Source organism: Citrus clementina, unplaced genomic scaffold, assembly GCF_000493195.1.
Source record: "Citrus clementina cultivar Clemenules unplaced genomic scaffold, Citrus_clementina_v1.0 scaffold_3, whole genome shotgun sequence".
Classification (NCBI taxonomy): Eukaryota; Viridiplantae; Streptophyta; class Magnoliopsida; order Sapindales; family Rutaceae; genus Citrus; species Citrus x clementina.
In genome coordinates this window covers 45,522,756-45,542,473 of record NW_006262339.1, presented here as the reverse complement: position 1 = coordinate 45,542,473, position 19,718 = coordinate 45,522,756, and the positions used below count along the sequence as shown (strand labels likewise).

The window sequence follows — 19,718 nt, the reverse complement described above, 5'->3', positions numbered from 1 at the left end:
TCTATTATTGCTTACATCTTTATTTAATTTTTAATTTAAATTCACTTATTTCATCATTTAAATAAATTAGGCTTACAATAATTTCAGTTGCTAATAGAATATACAATGTCTGTGGGACGATACTCTACACTTTATTATATTACTGGTGCCGACTAGTACACTTGCTAATTTATGCAGCAAAGTGCTTCAAAATTATGCTTTTTAGGAACTATATGCTTCATTAAATGCTTTAAATTTCAATTTTTCATAATGTATAACCTTCATTAAGACCTAAAAAATTCAGGCCTTTTCAAACTCACTTTTAAAATGAATAAATAAAAGTACGTCATGGGCATCGCATAACATAAATCAAATGCAGAATCTACCACTGTATAGGCTGAAACCATATGCTTGCAAAATATCTAAAATAAAACATATTTTATTTTGTAAAATTTCTTCTCAATTTATACTTCATAGACAAACCTTATCAAAACTGTATAAATAAACAAAAAATCAAGTAAACTAACTTGACATTTTCCACTCACAGTAATACCAATAAACTTTAAATGAAGCCAAAAAATAAAAAGAAAGAAAAAAGTTTTGTTCGAAATTAACCTATTATTGGCTTCAACATAGAGATTCCAGTCTTTGAAGTGCCAGTAAAATTCATAACGAACATGATACAGATCTAATGTTTCTTCTTCAATTCATGCAGGTAATGGATATTGATTTGCTAAGAACAAAGATTTTTTTTTTTACTTATAATCAAAAGCTCTCAGCCAAGCTTCATAAAAGAAAAGAATTCAATTTAAGAAAAAAAAAGAAGAGAAATGTGACACAATTTTTTAGAATACTTTTTACAAACTTTAATACTTTGAATATTTAAAAGAAAATTATATGTTTGACACAATTTTTTTAAATGACTTGACAAGTCACATGCTCATGTCAACCAAAATGTGCAAAGCTATTACTTGTCAAATTAAATAACCAAATTGTCCATAATTGACTAACAAAATCCTAACATTTGGATTCTGTAAAAGGGGTTTTCACTAATAAATAGATATTCACCATCTAAGTGCATATAGTGCAAAACTCAAGGGAGAAATTAAAATTTACCTTGGAAAACTGTTATTATTACTTTTTTTAAGGAAAAAGTATCGACCTCTAAACATACAATTTTTAACAATACATAACAATTGAAAATATATTTATATAATTTGATTGAGATACAATTCAATTTGTCCAAAAACATTTCACACTAAAAATAAAATGTTATTATATTATTTTGAATAAGGATTATAAAAAGATCAAACATCATTGAAGCCATTTGAATCAATCATCGTCTTCTGAATTAGAATCACCACCACCATCTGATTTTGCATCACCATCGCTTTCTGATTTTGCATCACCATCGCCTTTTGATTTTGCATCACTATCGCCATCTGATTTTGCATCTTCATCGCCATCTGATTTTGCATCATCATCGTCATCTGATTTTGCAACATCATCTCCATTTGATTTTTCATCATCTTCACTATCTGATTTTGCATCACCATCACCTTCTGATTTTGCATTACCATCATCGTCTGATTTTGCATCACCTTTGCCTTCAGATTTTGCATCACCATCGCTATCTGATTTTGCATCACCATCGCCGTTTGATTTTGTATCACATTTGCCTTCGGATTTTGCATCACTATCGCTATCTGATTTTGCATCACCTTCACCTTCGGATTTTGCATCACTATCACTATCTGATTTTGCATGATCACCATCGTCATTCGATTTTGCATCAGTATCATCCTCTGATTTTAAATGATCACCATCGCTATCTGATTTTATATCACTATTCTCATATGATTTTGTAGCACCATTTTCATTAGAATTTGCACCACCTTCGTCATCTGAATTTGTACTAGTATTGTCATTTGAATTTAAAATCGATCTACTAGTTTGAACCTATAAAGAAAAGTTAGATAAATGAGAACTATTTTCAAATTAAGAAAAGAATGAGTTACAAATTATCTAAAAACAAATAGTGTACATGAACATTATTACCATCAAAGGTGATGCTGCCACAATAGGCTGAGAATGAGATTGTTTTGCTTCTAAATATTCCATTTTTTTGGGTGAAATATCTAGTTGCTCCTGCATAACTTGGAATTTGCTCGACCCAAATTGCTCACTTTGTATAGAAGTTTTTTTGTCGTAAGGTTGGCTTGAAATGGATTCATGTACATTCTTGACACTTCCACTTACATCAACTTGGAATTTACTTGACCCAAATTGCTCACCTTGTATAGAAGTTTTTTTATCGTAAGGTTGGCTTGAAATGGATTCATGTACATTCTTGACACTTCCACTTCCATCAACTTGGAATTTACTCGACCCAAATTGCTCACCTTGTATAGAAGTTTTTTTGTCGTAAGGTTGGCTTGAAATAGATTCATGTACATTTTTAACACTTCCACTTACATCAAGAGATATGTCTCTTTCTTTTCTCAATGAGACTTCATCACTTAACTCATGCAATTCGTTTGTCTTTGATATCATTTGTGCCTTAACAAAAAAAAAATGAATAAAATAATTTTACAGAAACAAAAATATGCAATAATGATAATACGCACTTTTGAAATCATAACATATAAAATAACATACACTTTCCCTATCTTTTGTACAAATAAAAGTTTAATAAAAACTAGTCTTTGTGCGACTCTACGTTATTTATGTAACACAAACACAGATAAGCTTTTTTTTTTTTATATCTATTCTATATATATAAGTACTTATTGTCATTTTCTTTTTATTCCATTTTAAATTTAAAAGCCAACTAATTGTAGAAGAAAAAACTTCTCAAGGTATCTCCCTATCTCACTCTGCAAATGATAGAAACAGAATGATTTGTAAGTAGTAAACTGACTAATTGATTTTTCTCGTACCCTAAATCCCACCCCATGTCCCCATATTCAGGAATTTCATTTTTTTTTAAAAAGAAACATAATCATACTATTTGACTCAGAATAATAAAAGGATAAAAATTTACTTTTTGCATGGCAATGACCTTAGTCCAAGCTGGTCTAGCAGTAATATCTGCTACCCAAGCACTAACTCGGGGGCGTGCATTAAACAGCTGCTTGACTTGTGTCCTCATCAATAAATTAATAGTTGGAAGATGATGCATATCGACCAAGGTGAAGGAGTCAGATGCCAAGTATTTGGACTTGGTCAAACGAGCTTCATAAACATCTAAAACTTTGGCAAGCTTAGCTTTATATTCCTCTACCATAGCTGGATCGATGGTCATCCCAAACATTGGCTTTAACACAATCTCCCAAGTCAGCTTTGATGCTACAGGGTCAAATTGGTGTGCCTCCACCTCTTTCCATATTAGAAACGAGGAGCTGGGCTTGTCTGCACTTGCTAACCTAGTGCCCTTTTCCGGATACTCCATAGCAATATATTGGGTGATTGCCCTTGATTCTGCGCGCGCACGCACACACACACACATCAATTATTAAATGTGTAGTTACGTAAACATATCAGTAGTTAAACAAGTTAACAATTTGAAGTATTATTAATTGTAAGGTATGATTTTCTTTACCAAAGATCTTCTGGCCTCCATGTTCAAGAGCTGGAACTTGACCAAATGGCTGCATCAACAAATTAATTAATTTTTCATTAGGTATATATAAATGCTAACTAATTGAATTCTATATATCTAATTACTCATGTATTACTTACATTGAGGGAGAGGTATGCCTCCTTTTTGTGTTCACCGGATGCCATGTCTACAGGAACAAACTCAAAATTGAGCTCTTTCTCGTAAAGGCAAGTGAAAACCCGTTGAGCAGCTGTTGACATAGCAGCACCATGGACCTTGATGACTCCCATTTTTTGGTCCTTTTCTTTGGATTGTTGTGATCGAAATCTAGAAAACATCACGAAGATAGATTGATATATATATATACGTATGCTACTTATACAGAATCACCTAGACATGTAAGAATTTATAACCCTGAATACTTTTTTTCACGTATATAGCATTAATGCTCTAATTATACCTTTGTTTTTAACTACATGGTGGCGAAAGTGTCGGTAGATTATTATGCTATTTATATACAATGCTTGCTAAAATTAAAGCTACCCTGTCAAGACTTATGCTTGTAACAAAATTCGACCACGCTTCACGGGGAGACTTGGTTGAAAGTTTCTTCTCTATATGAATGCCACTCCCCAATGCATTATTTATGGATTGGTCCACCTCAATCTTCGCAATTTGAGGTTAAATTTCATTTTCATGGAGATTAACTATTGTATGTACAATTTGGAAGTTGGAAAATTAATTAACTATACAAAATCCACTTTCAATCAACTTAGTATTCTTTTTAAGTTTAATTATCTAATTATTTATTAATTAAAACTAACATCATCAATTAATAATGTAACGCTTTCAATATACTATTTCATTGAATTTGTCTGATAAAGTGTTTCATTTTAATTAAACTTAAGACATAAAATTAAGATGCATGCATAAACAGGTAATTATTATAAGCAAGAATGACTACTTATCAAGATTCGAGGCTTAGTATCTAGCGACAATTTGGATGACCTTAGCCCCAGCAGGTCGAGCCATTATAGCACTACAGCCGGCACTAACACGTGGTTGGTCGTCGACAAGGCGCTTCACCGACTTTCTCATGATATAGTACAAGTTAGCAAGGTGAACTCATCACCACCCAATTATTTAGAATTTGTTTGAGATTGCTTTATACTATCAAATAACCACTTATTTAATAATGTAACATTTTAAAAAATATTTTTAAAATGGATGATTTCAAAAATTCAATTCTTAAATAGTTTATTCTTGTATTAAATATGAAGGTTCTATTCGAGATTGAGGTTGAAACTCAATAAGCGGTTTATTTTATAATTTTTTTACAAAAATAATATTTTATAATTTTTTTAAAGTTGCTTATTTCATAACCTCAATATTTTTCAAAAAATAATTATGTCTTATTTTCCTATAATCGCTAATATATAAACTGTTAAAAATCATAACACCACCACAATCAAATTACATTAACAAGAATTATGTCATTACAACTATGACATTACACAATTATATAAAGCGGCATGCACGAGATCTTCAATCTTTGATGAAGGAGTAGAAATAGATAACGGCACTCAAAAAGCGTATCATAATATTAATAACCTTAGATCACAGGAAATTGTAATTTTGAAGAATATTATTGCAATAAGTTTAACTTAAATGTAATATATATTACTTTTTATTTTATTTGATTATGTATTAGTATGGTTTTTTATCGTATTTTTTATAACATATTATGAAATCCATTGGATTTTATTTAATTGAGTTTTTTTTACTTTATATAATTTACGTGTTTTAAAAAAGAAAAAACAAATTTAACAATTTATTAAACATACTAAAAAAATAAAAAGACAATTTAAACTTATGTATATTTTATTCATTATATAATAAAACAATAATTTCTTAATAAAATTTACCAAATGCATGTACTATATTTTTTAAACTCAAAACAATCACAACAATACAGTTCACCAAACATTACGTTGCTTTTTAAATCAGCAGTGTGTCTCATCTGCACAGCAGAAGCAACTTATTTAAATCACCATGGCCTCCCAATCTGACCCTAAAGTTATTGGGAATAGCACAATACCAAATTGATCTTTATTTTAACAACACATTTCCTAAAATACCCCTACTATAAAATAAGATAATTTATTAAATCTAAAATTTTAAATTTTTAAAAATTACTAAAGCAACAGAAACCATCACCGATAACAGTAATATCTTTAGCGTCATTGTTGGTGATCAATGAAATTACTTATGATAAAACACTTCCAATACTATTAGACTCAAAACTGCATGATCTACACAATGATGAGTAAAATACCTCCAATACTATTAAACTCAAAGTTGCATGATCTACACAATGATGGTGTTGTCATCGATAGATGAGATATAGTGGCAGTACATGCACTACCAAAATAATGGCAACCGCCACAAAGTTGCCATCAAATGAAGGCAAATGGAGGTGAACCGCCACTTCCTTTGGCCACATCGGTAACCAATGACTGGGAATCAGATGATTACCCCCTATTTACCGGCATCATTGAACGATTGCATAATTGTTTCCTCTAACACTTGGAGGCCCGTGCTCTTCCTCAAAACCTCCAATGTCGATATATGTGCCACCATTGAGGGGATCACATAATTTCCGTTCTGATGGTATCTTATTTGTGGATGAAAGTTGATATTTCTTATCATCGGCGACATTGACATCTATGATGCCGGTGATGGAACAAATGTTGAAATGCAATTTTTTTATATTAATATCATATTTATTTTAATAAAAAAAATATTTTTATTTTTTAAACAATTTACTTATCTAATTAAAATATGTTATATTTATAACTAAAGGCTGTACTTTTAGTAGTTTAAATAAATAATTTGAAATTTTCACTGAAATCACTTTCCTTTATAAAAAATGAAGATATTTTAGTCATTGTATATAGACACAAAAATCTACTGACAATAATTGAGCCATTAAAAAAATATGGCTTAATGTAAATTACATAACTTAGCAAGACCCAAGTAGGAATTGATTATAATGATTGTTTCAAAATCTAAATTTATCAAACATGTTAAGAAATTATTTAAAAAATTGATTATTTCAAAATCTAATTACGAAGTAATTATTTAGTAATCCAATGAAATGTCAAACATACCCTCACAATCATTAAGCCTTGCTCCTACACATCCAAAACCTTTGCTAGCTCGACTTTCTTGTTCCCGTACCACAACTTCATCTCCTATTTTTGGCTTGTCCACAAGCCCTTAGAACATCACCAAAAGACTATTTCAATTTAACTATTTAAATATTTGTTTGCTTATTTATGTGCAAATTGAAGAGTGAAAAAATACATCATCTCCCAAAAAAGTCTTTAAATAAAAATAAGTTTATATTAATTTAATCAATTTTTTTTCTCTATAACAATTATTACACTTCTCTTTCTTCAAAAATAATGAGATAAAAATAATACAATACTAAATTAAAGACTTTTGAAGAGAGAAAAAGGACAATCTTATTTGTTGCATATGAACCTGGACTTTGGAGCTTTTTAAACCCCCTTTCGATTTTTTTTTATAAATATCCTTAATTTAATTTAAAGAATACTAAATTTATATATTAAAAATAACCATTTTGTCATAAAATATTAAAAAATCACCCTAAAAAGAATATTTCTTTCAAGTTTTTATCTATAAAATACATAAAATTCTTAAAATTTAGATTATTTTCTTTTCATTTTACAGTTTATCTTCATGACTCTAAATTCTTAAAGTATCTCAAAAAAATTAAATTTAAAATATAACTATAAATATTTATAAAATGCAATAGGTGTAAAAGTGTTCTTAAAAGAATGATTTATTTCAGCGTTTAATTGAGTTTTTATTTAAAACAAAAAATGAATTAATTTATCTACAATCACTTAGATAATATCAAATAGAAATGAATTTTATGAGGAGTTATTTGTCAAAAACATACTCTTTCATAGAAGCGGGTCACAAAACTTCTATTACTTTTTTTCTTGCACAATATCAAAGTTAGGCTCAAGCTCATCCAATTATTTCTTACGGTATTTGGTCATCAACCATCTATCCGGATGTGATCCGGTCACTGGTTCCACTCAGCCGCCGTGTTTTTAACTTATAAGCACGTGTTCCAGCAGCCCATGTGTGTGGCATTTTAGTTTTCTAATGACCCAAACCAAAGGCACCAACACACGGTGGTGGGTGCATCTCGCAAGCTTCTCTATTCGAGGTGGTCTTTTGGGAAACTTTTGGACATATTGAGCGTCTATGTTTTATTTACGAGGTTCTAAATTTTTGGTATTTTGGTACAATTGCCGTCTAAAGTCTATAACTCAGAGCTTGCTTGTACATTGCTACTTTGCCGTTGTGTTAAAGTAAACCTAAGCTTGCAATCTACAATTTCAGAGCAGCATTTTGTTGATCTCAATTCTTTTATTTGTTGATTATTTATTATTTTTGCAACAAATTAAATCATGAATGAATTAATATATAGGGAGAGAAAGTGAACAAGGCACCGCAATTTTTCTAATTTAAATATTCCATTACATCAATGTAAAATCATCACGCAACCAATTTGTGGATATTACACTACTACGGTACCCCATTTTTCTTTTTCCTTTTTTATTTTTCACCAAAATTCATACCCTCGGACACTTTCTTGAAAGCAGGCCTAGAAGAAATATCCTCCCACCATGCCTTAACATGTGCGCGTTCACTGATGATTGAAGCACAGGGAGTCTTCATAAAATAATAAGTGTAAGGTAGATGGTGCAAATCAGCCAAGCTGTAAAAATCACCAGCCAGATACTTTGCGCTACTAAGCTTGGCTTCATACACATCAAGCACTTTGCTTAGCTTTTCTAAGTTGGCATCAATGACACCTTGGTCAGGTGATTTGCCTTGAATAGGTGCCACGAAGTATTCATAAACAATTGGAGCGATTGCTGGGTGGAATTGCTGTGATTCTACTTCAATCCATACCTTCACCAATGCAGCTTCTTTCAGGTCGTGGTGCCTAATCAGATCCGTGCCTGCTTCTTTGAATTTTTCAGCCACGTATGCTGTCATTGCTCTAGATTCTGGTAATATTAATATATACAACAGATATGGTTATCATTTCCACACAAAAAAAAAGAAAAAGAAAGAATCATTGAGAAAAATAGACGAAGGGCAATAGCAATGCATGAAATTGAAAGGGTTACCAAATAAAGTGAGATCGCCATCTTCTAAAACTGGAATCTGACCGAAGGGCTGCAATTACAAATGAAGCTATATCAAATTGCATGCTATATATACTAATATGCTGAAAAAGAAAAATGTACATGTAAATAGAAATAGGAGGTAGAAGTTAAAAGATGCATTATTAAATAATATTGGATATGGTAGGGTGACTGTTACATTCTTGGCAAGAAAAGGAGGTTGCTTGTGCTCGCAGGAGAAAAGATCAACCGGGACGAGCGCGAAATCGACGGCTTTCTCATGGAGACAAGTCATCACACGCGCGGTGCATGTGGACACGGGAGCTCCATACAGCTTGATCAGCGTCGTCATTATTAGTGAGAAAGAGAGGCAACTTATTATACGTTTTAAGAATATTGAGTATTGTTGAAAGAGACCGAGGTCTTTTTATAGAGCTGTCCCACTAGAGTTATTGTTGTTACTGTGTCCTATATTTAACTAAGCCTCTTGTTTGTATTGAAGTTGAGCAGTAATAATAGCACTGAAGCATCTGTAAATATTAATAGCTGTAGTCTGAAAGGCTAAGTTAAATACTTAAAGATCAACTGCTGGAGAAATACCTTTAGCAGTTAATTCTTTTAATAGTAAAATGGTAATATATAAATAAGTAAATATCTGTAGTAGTTGATTTCATATAATCATACATTTATGAAGAAAAATATATAATGTATTTACTCTTTTTATCAAATTATTTATTTAAAAATTTTAAATTATTACACACTATTAATATTTAATTCAAACTTATGTATGTGTGTGTGTGGGACAAAGTACTGTAGTGAAATAGACAACTTATAAATATTGTAGCTTTGCATTTGTGTGGATGTGCAGGCTTTCTTATTCATGGGAAAAGCAAACCTGCAGGTTTATTAAGAATCTTGATGACTTGGTGACATAAGTTAGGCATATATTGACTTGGTCTTCGCCCCCATGAGGTTCAATTTCATAGAACTACTCATTTTACAGAATCGCATCCCAGTGGCAGTAACACTGATGACTGCAGCTCTCTATGTATTGATTAATATATTTAATTTGAATGCATCTGGCAGGTACAACTTGACGAAGAGTACTCTCGATATCATCCCGCATCGCTCCTCGAGGCTTAGGCCATAGAGGATGTATATATGGTGCATGTGCAAATGAAAACTATCCTCATCATCATGATAAGTGATATATTCCCGAGTCAGAGTTCTTTTAATGTCAAAAAAAAAAAGAAAAAGGAGAAGGTTTAATTTGAAATAATAATCATTATTACATCATATACAAGGCTAAAGCCCTAAAAGGGTTTCGGTGTTATTAAAGTGGTGGCGTGGCCCTTGTAGGTCCTAGGTCGGGGTTAAACAGATCAAACGATGACATCAGCCCCACATGGTGGGCAGAGAAATGCATGGACCCTTGTTGCCTGTTCCAAGTTCCAACCACGTGGGTGGTGGAGCCAAAAACAATACTTACTTGCCCATGCATTCAAAATTACATTTCAGATATGATCCGGTCAAATCACAATTCCCGGTACATCTATATGTTTCTAATCTAAGCTAATTGAAAACGTTTTCGTCTTGAGATTTGTTCTTCTTAAATCATTCAACACCAATGTAAACGATCACTATAAATTTAACGAGAGTCTTAATCTCCGATGACCAAGTTGCAAATATAAAAATTACAAACGACAGATTCTTCCACGGGAACTTGTTGTGATCAAGAATAGGAGATGTCACGCCATGTGACGGTTCATTATTCTTTGATTAGTTGATTCCCATGTACCGCATTCAGATGGAAGTTTTGAGTTCACAAAATCTGAGTAAGCGCGTTTTATTACACATACATTATATTATTGTACGCGATAGTACAATTAATAAAATCTTAACACGTGACCCATCGATACGCACGATGGCTCACCCTTATGACGACCCTTAGCGTTTGTTTGGTTTTAATTATATATAATGGAATTAGACAATTTTAGTATAAAATAATTCTTATATCACGTTTGGTGTAAAAGAAGTAGAGGTAAGATAACAATAATGAACCCGCCATTTAATCTCCAACAGTGGCAAAATTCCATCTTAAGGGAACTCTTAGGATTATATTTTCTAAGTTAAAATTTTATCCTCAATTGTTCATGGGATTAAAGAGAGAAAAATCCCTAGCTTCCTTTACTCCCTCCATCGTGCTAACTCTTCCCGAAATCTCTCTTGCTCATCGCCATAATTTCCTCTGTTTATGCAGTAAGACTTCTCGAATCTTGACGCAAAAATTTAATTTTTGTTAAATATCTTTTCTATCTCTTTATTTTTTTGTCATTTTCTTTTATATCTAATAGATATGTTCTTAGTAATTGAGTGTTTCTTAGTTTCTATTGATTTTCATGTGTATAAATCAATTTTTTAGGGGTAATGTTTTATGGACATTGTGGAAATTGTTTCTTGATTAATTCTGGAAATTTATTATTCCTTATAGTGAATTTACTTTACTGCTTGCTATCTAATAATAGGACTTCATCTTTGTGCTTTTAATTAAAGTTTATCTTGTCATTTTATTTTTTAGTGAATTTCTTCTATTTAAAAAAAAATAGCAATTCTGGAAATTGTTTCTTGAACAATTCTGGAAATTGTTTCTTGAACAATTTTAGAAATTTATTCTTACTTATAGTGAATTTACTTCACCACTTGCTATCCAATAATAGAACTCTGTGTTTATGATTATTTATAATCAAATCCAATGTTTCACCAAACATAACATAGTATTATATATAATAATATAGTATCCAATCTAATTTTATTTTATCCAATCTGATCTAATCTAATTCAATCCAATTCAGCATACGAACCGAGCCCTTGACATCGTAGTTCAAACGTGGCAAATTGTTGACTAAGAAATTGATATTTAAATCGGGTCAAATCCCAACTTCCTCTCAAAACGCACCGTTTAACTGGAGTAATATCAAATTAAAAAAAAAAAAAAGGGACAACACTACAGCCACCGGTGTCCAAAATCAACCAGAAAAACCACAGCCATCACAACTCACGAAGTGGCACCCCAACATCAACCAAAACAGATTGTGACCCGCTGTTGCACCCATCGCCACCGACTGCTATCACCCAAGATTCTGTGGCCTGGCAGACACAGGGACTCATCAACGAACAGAAAGCACAAGTTGCAACGTCGCTAAGGCTTGGCTATGCGACGATGCAACTGGTTTTGATCGTGAGTTCGAAGATGGATTTTGATCATTTGGCTTCTGTTGCTATAGAATCGTGGTTAAGGAAAATGGATTTTTATTCTTGTTTTTTCATTTTTCAAATTATAAATCATTATGTGGCATTTGTGGTTTTATTTTCAAAATCAAAACTGCGTCATTTCAAGAGTTAGTCGGGGTTTGACTCCGTGAAAGCATCAGCGCTCATGGTAACCATCATATAACGGAGAAATGAAAACTACATAAATCGGGCAACTACTGATACTACATTTGGAAATGTCATAGAAGCAGTACTTCAGCGAGCAAATGCCAATTGCCAAAGTGCATAGGAGAAACAAGAGGGAATTATAAAAAAAAGGGAGGGCGGGGGGAAGACATGGCATTGGGATTCCATATAACGATGAGGTTTCTCACAATTACAGGGAAAACCCTAATAAAAAAATTGCAGCTTTGCGACTCCCTAAGTTGGCAATTTTCACCAATCCCAAAAGTCCAAAAATTTGGCATGTACAACATCTACGACACATTAAATCGCCCAGGAAACTAAGAAACATCCAGTTCATGAGAAGGGAAAGAATTTCCCATGACATGTGAAACCAATTTTGCTATTCAATACTCCTCTCAGATTTTAAACTCATTTCTCGAAATGAGATGAGATGGAATTAAATGTACAGATGGACACCTTAATTACATCCCCCCACCCCCCTCTCCCTTTCTCAAGTTATATATGTCAGTTGGCAAATTATGCACATATATATACAACATGTAACATTATGTCACAACCCTAGATTACATGCAATGGAGAAAAGGAGAAAGAGTAGAAGAGTAGTATATATGCTGCCATAATTCAAAATGTATAAACTTCAGAAGGCTGCTTCTGGCTTCAAGAAGTTGTTGTATTCAAGCTGAGTCATCTCTCCACCATTCACAGGGTCAAACTGACATCGATAAAAGCTGCATTCATATCCAATTGTGTATTAACAATTTAATTGCAAGTACAACTACTTAATTGCAGCACAAAACAGGTCAAAGGAAAGGGAAGGGGAGGAAAAAATATATATATATTGACGCACACTCTTAAGATCAAACCATTTTCCAATATAAAAACAATGGTAAACAAGTTATACAATGAGCTTATTTTTATGTTTGTTGAGAGTATTTCAATCGTAATATCATAAGAACCATTTTTAAGATTAGTAGTTCAAGACTTGTAGCTTAAATCATAAAATACAAGTCATAAGGAGACTAAGATTAAATGCACATTCAGCTACCTTCAATCCCCATGTTTAAGATGTGTTTGCGGATCATGTAAAAAATTGGTATTTCAATTCTTAAGTGTAGCTCATTTGCTCAATCAATGTCCTCACTGAAAATTATAAACTTTCTACCTCACAACACTTTGTTTTATTACCTTCCATCCATGCCAAGAATGACCACTGTGTTCTTTTGATGACCAAAAGCTACAATGTACGGAGAACCCTCAACCAAGCGGAACTGAGCCACAGACCACTCTGAGCTGAAATACTTGGGCAACACTCCTATAATGGAAAAGGAAATTAGATCCAGGCAGCATTGAAAATAGAGTTTTATTAGATACCTTGCATGTACAATATTCATCAAAGTACTCAAACAGTGGGCATTTAAATGCGAATTTATATAATTCTCCTAGTTGTATAAAAATAACTTACAGGAACGATATTCATCAAATACGCAATAACATTTTCCAAAGCAAAGCCATGAAAAAAACAAAAAGGCAACAGGGAAAATTGTAAAAACCAAGAGGAATTGAGAAGAAACTAAATTATATTACCTATTCTCTCAGCATGGTTTTGTTTTCTATGACATCAATGAAAAAAATCTATTTTGTGACCTCTGGAAAAATGAAAACAGTGCCATGCTTGACATTAAGGGTTCGGTGATGGATGATCCATCCATAGGATATCAGAAAATATTCTTCATAACACATATAATCTATCTACTCAATTCATATGCTGGGGGAACAGTACAAAAATGGTTCAAGTACCGCCAAATTTCTCACATAGCCTCAGTGTTTAACACTGACTATGAAAGCAAGTGATTTCCAACATTTTTTTTTAAAAATAAAAATGGACTCTTCACCTTTAATGAAAGACAGAGATGATGTAGGCAATGTAGGGTCTGATGTGCTTCGTGGCTCACTTCTGGCGGACCCAGAGTTAACCTTAAGGTTGAAAACATGGACAGTGCCCTTATCACTGGAGACTGCTAGCCACTGGGCATTTGAAGAGAAGGCCAGACTGTAGATCTCTGCTCTATCAGCACCCCTTCTCACCTATATTTGGTATTTGTTTAGTACCAACCTTTCTGGAAATTTTGTACCATAAGAAAACATAAAGATATACATTGAACGAATTCATAATGAAAAGTCTCAGTGTCCAAAGGGACATGATGAAACCAAAGAAGATGTGATACTTTATATTTTGCGGGCACAAATAGGAAGGCAACGATTAATGGTTCAACTTAAAATCAGTTACAGGCAAAGAGCAAAGACACAACAAGCCAAGAACAGGCCTGAAAAGAACAAATCTGCAATAGCATACAGCATTGGAATCAGCAAGCAATAAAAAGCATGATAGAAACAAAATAAAAGGTTGAAATCGTGTTTAAGCAACGACATTTCGCAGTTTCCAGATCTTTAACTATGCTACTGTGCATTTCATTATTGTTAGGACATGCTGAAATTAAAAACAAAAAAGAATATTCAAAAAGCCAGTATCTAGAGCAGCTCAACAGATATAAAGTAAGGCCGATCACCATCTCAAGATTTTCATGCCGCAAATGCATAACAATGAAAGCCTCACTTTTTCTACAATGGTTCATTCTGCTTGGCAGGGCTTCTAGCTTACCACAAAAGCATCGATAACTCATTTCAGAGAATGAAAAACCAAACACTAAAAGAAAGCAAAACACCAAGAACCAGTAGACTTGAGAGCACTAATTCTTATTAGCTCACATAACAAAACTTCAAAACAGTCAGCAATAACCCAAAGATAACAAAAATTATGTCACAAGACGAAACGCATACCTCTTGCAGCAAGGTACCATCAAGCGTGTTAAAAATACGAACAAGAGTTCCTTTGGTACTGGACGTAGCAAGCAATTGACCATCTTGAGTCAACGCAAAACACGCAATCCTTGAATCATGAGCCATAATAAACTTAGTCCTTTTCGACGCGTAATGCTCGACCCTAACCTGGCCCTTTTGCAACCCGGGGCACACCAGCACCAGCGATCCTACCCCCTGCGACACCGCGCATAGTCCCTTAGGATTTGCAATCGTTTCAATCTGATGCAACAGCTTCAAGTCCGCGAAATTGTATACGAATATCTTCTGCTCCAAAACGACGATGATTCGGTCGCGCCGAAGCTTGACGGATCGCACCTCTGACCTAAAGGAGAGCTCGCCGATGCATCGGCTCTGGTGGTCGTCCCAGATCATCACTTTGTTGAGCGGGTACTGCGGGTCGGGCCCGCCGCCAACGAGGGCGAGTATGTTGCATCTGAAAAGCATCTCGACGACTCCGATCCCTCCCCCGCGTTCGAAATCTCGGCGGAATATCTCGCGAAATGGATCGCAGTTGTAGATCCGGAAGCCGTGGTCGGTGCCGGCAGCGAAACAGCCGTGGTCTTGGTTGAAGGAGATGTGGAGGAGGGTTGGTGGTGGGCTGGACGACGTGGATTCAGCGGGTGAAGGGAGCGGCATCTGGTAATTCGGGTTCGACTCCGGAATAGAAGGGGAGAATGAGTCGGGCTCGTCCTGAGGCATTGAAGAGAATGACTCGAGGGATTGGAGTTGGTCCGTTTGGTCCTCTGACGACACACCGCAACTAGTGTTAGAATTAGGGTTAGGGTTTGGATTCGGATCTGGAGTAGGCTCCGGCCAAGGAGACGAATAGGCGGAGAGAGTCGCCATGGGCGGATGGGAGAATCTAGAAGGAAGCCTTTTGCAGAAGCTTACAGGAGGCGATATGGCATCGCTGATATTACGAAACGATAAGAATGCAGCCAAATTACGATGTTCTCCTCCTGATTAAGGAATAAAGAAGGGGAGGGCAGTCGTGTGCGTGTCAAGTGAGGAGGCTCTGTCCCTGCCCAATAAAATTATATTATTCGAGTTATTCGGAGACACGTATTGAGTTTAGATGCATGACGCGTCTCGACAAAGCTATTGCTTCTTCTCCACGCTAATTTTTATTTCATTGGATGAAAAAGTGGAAAAGTCATCTGTTTTTGCTTGAACGCAAAGCGCCGTCCCTTTGTTCAATCAAATTACAGCCCAAAAATAAACAAACGGACATGCTTTTATGTAACTACGGAGGGAGTGCTCTCCGACCATCGGGAGGTAGGACATTCATCGTTCCATCAACCCGTAGGCATCCGTCCATTGAAATGGGGATTAGCTAGGCTATGTATCAGTCCATTAGAGACAATTCAAACGAATTTTACGTAAGCAATTCACTGCGCTATTGAAATCTTATCGACGAGTGAAAAGAAATATATTGACGAGCGAAAAGACAAATAGGGTATCATGATATCTACAACATGTATTCACATCAACGTACACATAGTGCATTGTAGCTCTGTAAAAAATAAACCTTAATTTTTTTTAATAACCTCTGCCTCCAGTCTCAGCTCTATCAACTGATAACGCAATAAATCAATTTTTTTTTAAAAAACTCATATCAATTTACAAAAATAATAAATCAATGTAAAATTCAAAAAAAAAAAAAAAACTCTTGAAACCACCTTAGATCCAGATTTAAACGGAAACAAACTATTATACAACTAAATCTACGGAAATCAGAGACAAGAAAAAAAAAATCTAAAATATGGACATTTGAATAAGACTAAAGTAGTTAAATTAATCGTTGCATGGACATTTTCTTTCCTTTTCTATATTCTAGATAAGAATATTAATCAGGTTATGCTAAGTTAGGTTATATGTAAAACTCGTGAATTGTACCCAATTATTGAAGTATTGTTTGATTAGATGCATATTTTGAATTATTGGGTTTCAACTCTTAGGTTGGATGTAAATTATATAACAAATAGGTCATGCATATATATAGCCTATCACCGAACTTGTAAAGAAAGTTCGGTTCACCTTTTTGTTTACCGGAAGCTTTCTCGTATGACTGGCCAAGTCCAACTGGGAACGAGCCATGCTTCGCATTAGGTTGAGTTCTTTGACGGCCACGTGGACTTCCACAAAGAATAGTGAGGTAACTTTCGATATTGAATGTGATGATTAGATCATCGATGTTTTAACTATTGTAGCTGAAGTTTCGTCGATTTTGAACTTCATGCAATGATTCCGCTTTGGGCTGGCGCCACCGTCTATGTCTATTGGAGTTTTTTGCTCAGTGCATGGCGGTGATCGTCGGAGATATATACATACACAATTCATTAGTATTATTTTGATTAATACAATTGTGTCATGTTAATTTATGCAAAGAGTTCATAGCTCTACATTTCGGAACTTTTGGTGAAAGGGAATCGATTGTGATTACGTAATTTTCTTATGAATGAGTTTGTTTGGGTGGTGTAAAATCTGATGCATCACAATGTCATAACCCATGTCACCACTTTCAAGGCTTTCGCTGGTTAAAACTTAAAAGGTAAAAATAACAAGTAAAGATGACAAAATGCTTGAATCGGATTTGTGAGACTCAGACCTTTTATTAGGTTTGGATTTGTGGATTTGACATGGTTCTATGGAATTCAGTAAGATTCTCAAATTATATTCCACGTTCAATTCTGAAATAAAGAAAGAGAGATTTTTTTTCAACCCCCCGAAAAATCACATTTGGAGTTGATTTAAATATGGGCTGATGTCCTCACGGACATGCTGATTAAAGCTAGTGTGGATAGATATTTAATTATACCATTATTAATGTTGGATCAAGAAAAAAATCAGACGCGCGGCAACTACAATAAGTGTTCATGTGCCACGTTGGCACTTAACAAAACATATTTGAGGGAAAATAAATAACACATGGTTCCAGAATAATTTACCGAGTAGCTCGCATATTTTACAGTCTTGTCGCTCCTTTGCTTACTAGTTAATTTCTTCACGGAAAATCTTTTTTTTTTACCATACACTTTGTAAAACTCAAATATTTCCTCATGACTATCAAATAACATACCAAAAGTTGACTCATATTTTTTCAGTTGCACATCTTCAACTGCACGCTCATTTTTTAAAATTTTCATTTCTACAAAATAATTAACATTTGTATTCAGTTTCTAAAAAATTAAATTTAAAATAAATTAATTCATATTATTCTTTTAAGGTCACAACATAAACTATAACAACTCCATAAGCACACATCTAAATTCAAAATTACAAGAAGCCATAATTGAAACCAACTTTCCCAAATTCCCAGCAATTCTACATCACACTAAACCAAAATTCAGCAATTTTCACACAAATTAAACCAGCTTTTTAAATTTTTCACAAAAACCAAATATTTCATAGAAATGTCAAAACATAAATTCGAACATCAATTTATTTTTCAGTTATTTTCGAACCTGCAAAAGAAATGTAAAAAAATTAAATTAAATTCTAGAAGCTTATTACACAAAATCACAAAAGCTTATCATATCTTGCATTACTTAAATCCCATTTATTTATTGTGTTGCCAAGAAAATGCAAGAAAAGTAAAAGAAAAAGAAAAGTTGAAAAAAGGCAACATTTTGCTTACTTAATTTTTGCCAAGAGAGCCGAGAGAGAGGGGGAAACAGTGCTGCTTGCCGTGAGAAGGACACAAAATTAGTGCTGCTTGACGTGAACGATGATGGTGATTTTTCATGAGGAGAGACAAGTGGATGAGGAAGCGTGCTTTGTCATGAGGAGTGCTTTGCCGTGAACGATGATGGTGCGTCGCTGTGAGCAGTTGTTGTCGTGAACGATGATGGTGATTTGCGTGATGAGAGAGGAGAGTGGAAGAGGAAAGCTTGGCTGGAGATAAGCCGTGAGCAGTTGTTGCCGTGCATGACAATGGTGATTTGCGTGAGGAGAGAGGAGAGTGGAAAAGAAAAGCCTGGCTGAAGATAAGGTTTGGATTTCAATCTACACGCACCCATTTCTTTATTCATTTTTTTGATTTTTTTTATTATTTCAATGGGAGAGAGAAATGAGAAGTGAAACGGCAGTAACTGCTGCCGTTTCTCTCTTGGTTCTCTTATTTCTCTAGCTCCCTAACATTTTCCAATTGATTAGTGCCTCACCATATGTAGTTTTACCTTTTAGTATGTATGAAGCAGTACTTCACATACATACTTTTTTAAGTTTAGCAAACACACAAGCATGTTACTAATAGGCTTGTGCCCTAAAACATTCACTCTCTTGGGAGTAGAGCAGATTTCACTGTAATGTATGTATTTAGAAGTAGATTTCGTATTGTGAACTAATTAAAGAAAAAAGCATGTTTAGGCAGGCTGCCCAATCTGTCCTTTACCACCAATGCAATCTAGCTACGCCTAGAATGTCGATTTAGTTACCAGAGATGCTTTTATCACAATCTTGGTCTTCCATTAGTGGCAGAAAATGACAAAAATAAACAAACAAATGAAAAAAAAAAAAACAAAGATAGTATAATTAGCATATATTAAAGGGATATTATAAGAATATTA

At 34.0% G+C, this 19,718-nt stretch overlaps 3 protein-coding genes across 3 annotated transcripts; all 3 read right to left on the bottom strand.

Annotated features, from left to right (window-relative positions):
- Nucleotides 1-1,311: 1,311 nt before the first annotated feature.
- LOC18047912 (clumping factor A) lies at nt 1,312-4,017 on the bottom strand. Its single transcript, XM_006444209.2, has 5 exons — nt 3,721-4,017; nt 3,581-3,629; nt 3,023-3,459; nt 2,038-2,538; nt 1,312-1,938 (listed from the first exon to the last, which is right to left on the bottom strand). The coding sequence occupies exons 1-5, from the start codon at nt 3,916-3,918 to the stop codon at nt 1,312-1,314; spliced, it is 1,812 nt and encodes a 603-aa protein (XP_006444272.2). The 5' UTR covers nt 3,919-4,017.
- A 4,104-nt stretch (nt 4,018-8,121) lies between these two features.
- On the bottom strand, nt 8,122-9,293 carry LOC18047911 (glutathione S-transferase F13). The gene is made up of 3 exons (XM_006444208.2): nt 9,014-9,293; nt 8,818-8,866; nt 8,122-8,694 (listed from the first exon to the last, which is right to left on the bottom strand). The coding sequence occupies exons 1-3, from the start codon at nt 9,164-9,166 to the stop codon at nt 8,237-8,239; spliced, it is 660 nt and encodes a 219-aa protein (XP_006444271.1). The 5' UTR covers nt 9,167-9,293; the 3' UTR covers nt 8,122-8,236.
- A 3,007-nt stretch (nt 9,294-12,300) lies between these two features.
- Nucleotides 12,301-16,176, bottom strand: LOC18047910 (autophagy-related protein 18a). Its single transcript, XM_006444207.2, has 4 exons — nt 15,109-16,176; nt 14,163-14,355; nt 13,456-13,582; nt 12,301-12,998 (listed from the first exon to the last, which is right to left on the bottom strand). Exons 1-4 carry the CDS (start codon nt 15,994-15,996, stop codon nt 12,908-12,910), a joined length of 1,299 nt encoding a protein of 432 aa, XP_006444270.1. The 5' UTR covers nt 15,997-16,176; the 3' UTR covers nt 12,301-12,907.
- Between the last annotated feature and the right edge of the window lie 3,542 nt (nt 16,177-19,718).

Excerpts from the sequence above, each read along its gene's own strand:
- LOC18047912 (XM_006444209.2), bottom strand. The coding sequence starts at position 3,918 with ATGTTTTCTAGATTTCGATCACAACAATCCAAAGAAAAGGACCAAAAA. Across the intron at positions 2,539-3,022 it reads AGGTCATTGCCATGCAAAAA|GCACAAATGATATCAAAGAC; the intron begins GTAAATTTTTAT and ends TTTTTTGTTAAG. Across the intron at positions 1,939-2,037 it reads TGGCAGCATCACCTTTGATG|GTTCAAACTAGTAGATCGAT; the intron begins GTAATAATGTTC and ends TTTTCTTTATAG.
- LOC18047911 (XM_006444208.2), bottom strand. The coding sequence starts at position 9,166 with ATGACGACGCTGATCAAGCTGTATGGAGCTCCCGTGTCCACATGCACC. Across the intron at positions 8,867-9,013 it reads CTCCTTTTCTTGCCAAGAAT|CCCTTCGGTCAGATTCCAGT; the intron begins GTAACAGTCACC and ends TTGTAATTGCAG. Across the intron at positions 8,695-8,817 it reads TGGCGATCTCACTTTATTTG|AATCTAGAGCAATGACAGCA; the intron begins GTAACCCTTTCA and ends TAATATTACCAG.
- LOC18047910 (XM_006444207.2), bottom strand. The coding sequence starts at position 15,996 with ATGGCGACTCTCTCCGCCTATTCGTCTCCTTGGCCGGAGCCTACTCCA. Across the intron at positions 14,356-15,108 it reads ATGGTACCTTGCTGCAAGAG|GTGAGAAGGGGTGCTGATAG; the intron begins GTATGCGTTTCG and ends TACCAAATATAG. Across the intron at positions 13,583-14,162 it reads ATCTCTGTCTTTCATTAAAG|GAGTGTTGCCCAAGTATTTC; the intron begins GTGAAGAGTCCA and ends TTTCCATTATAG.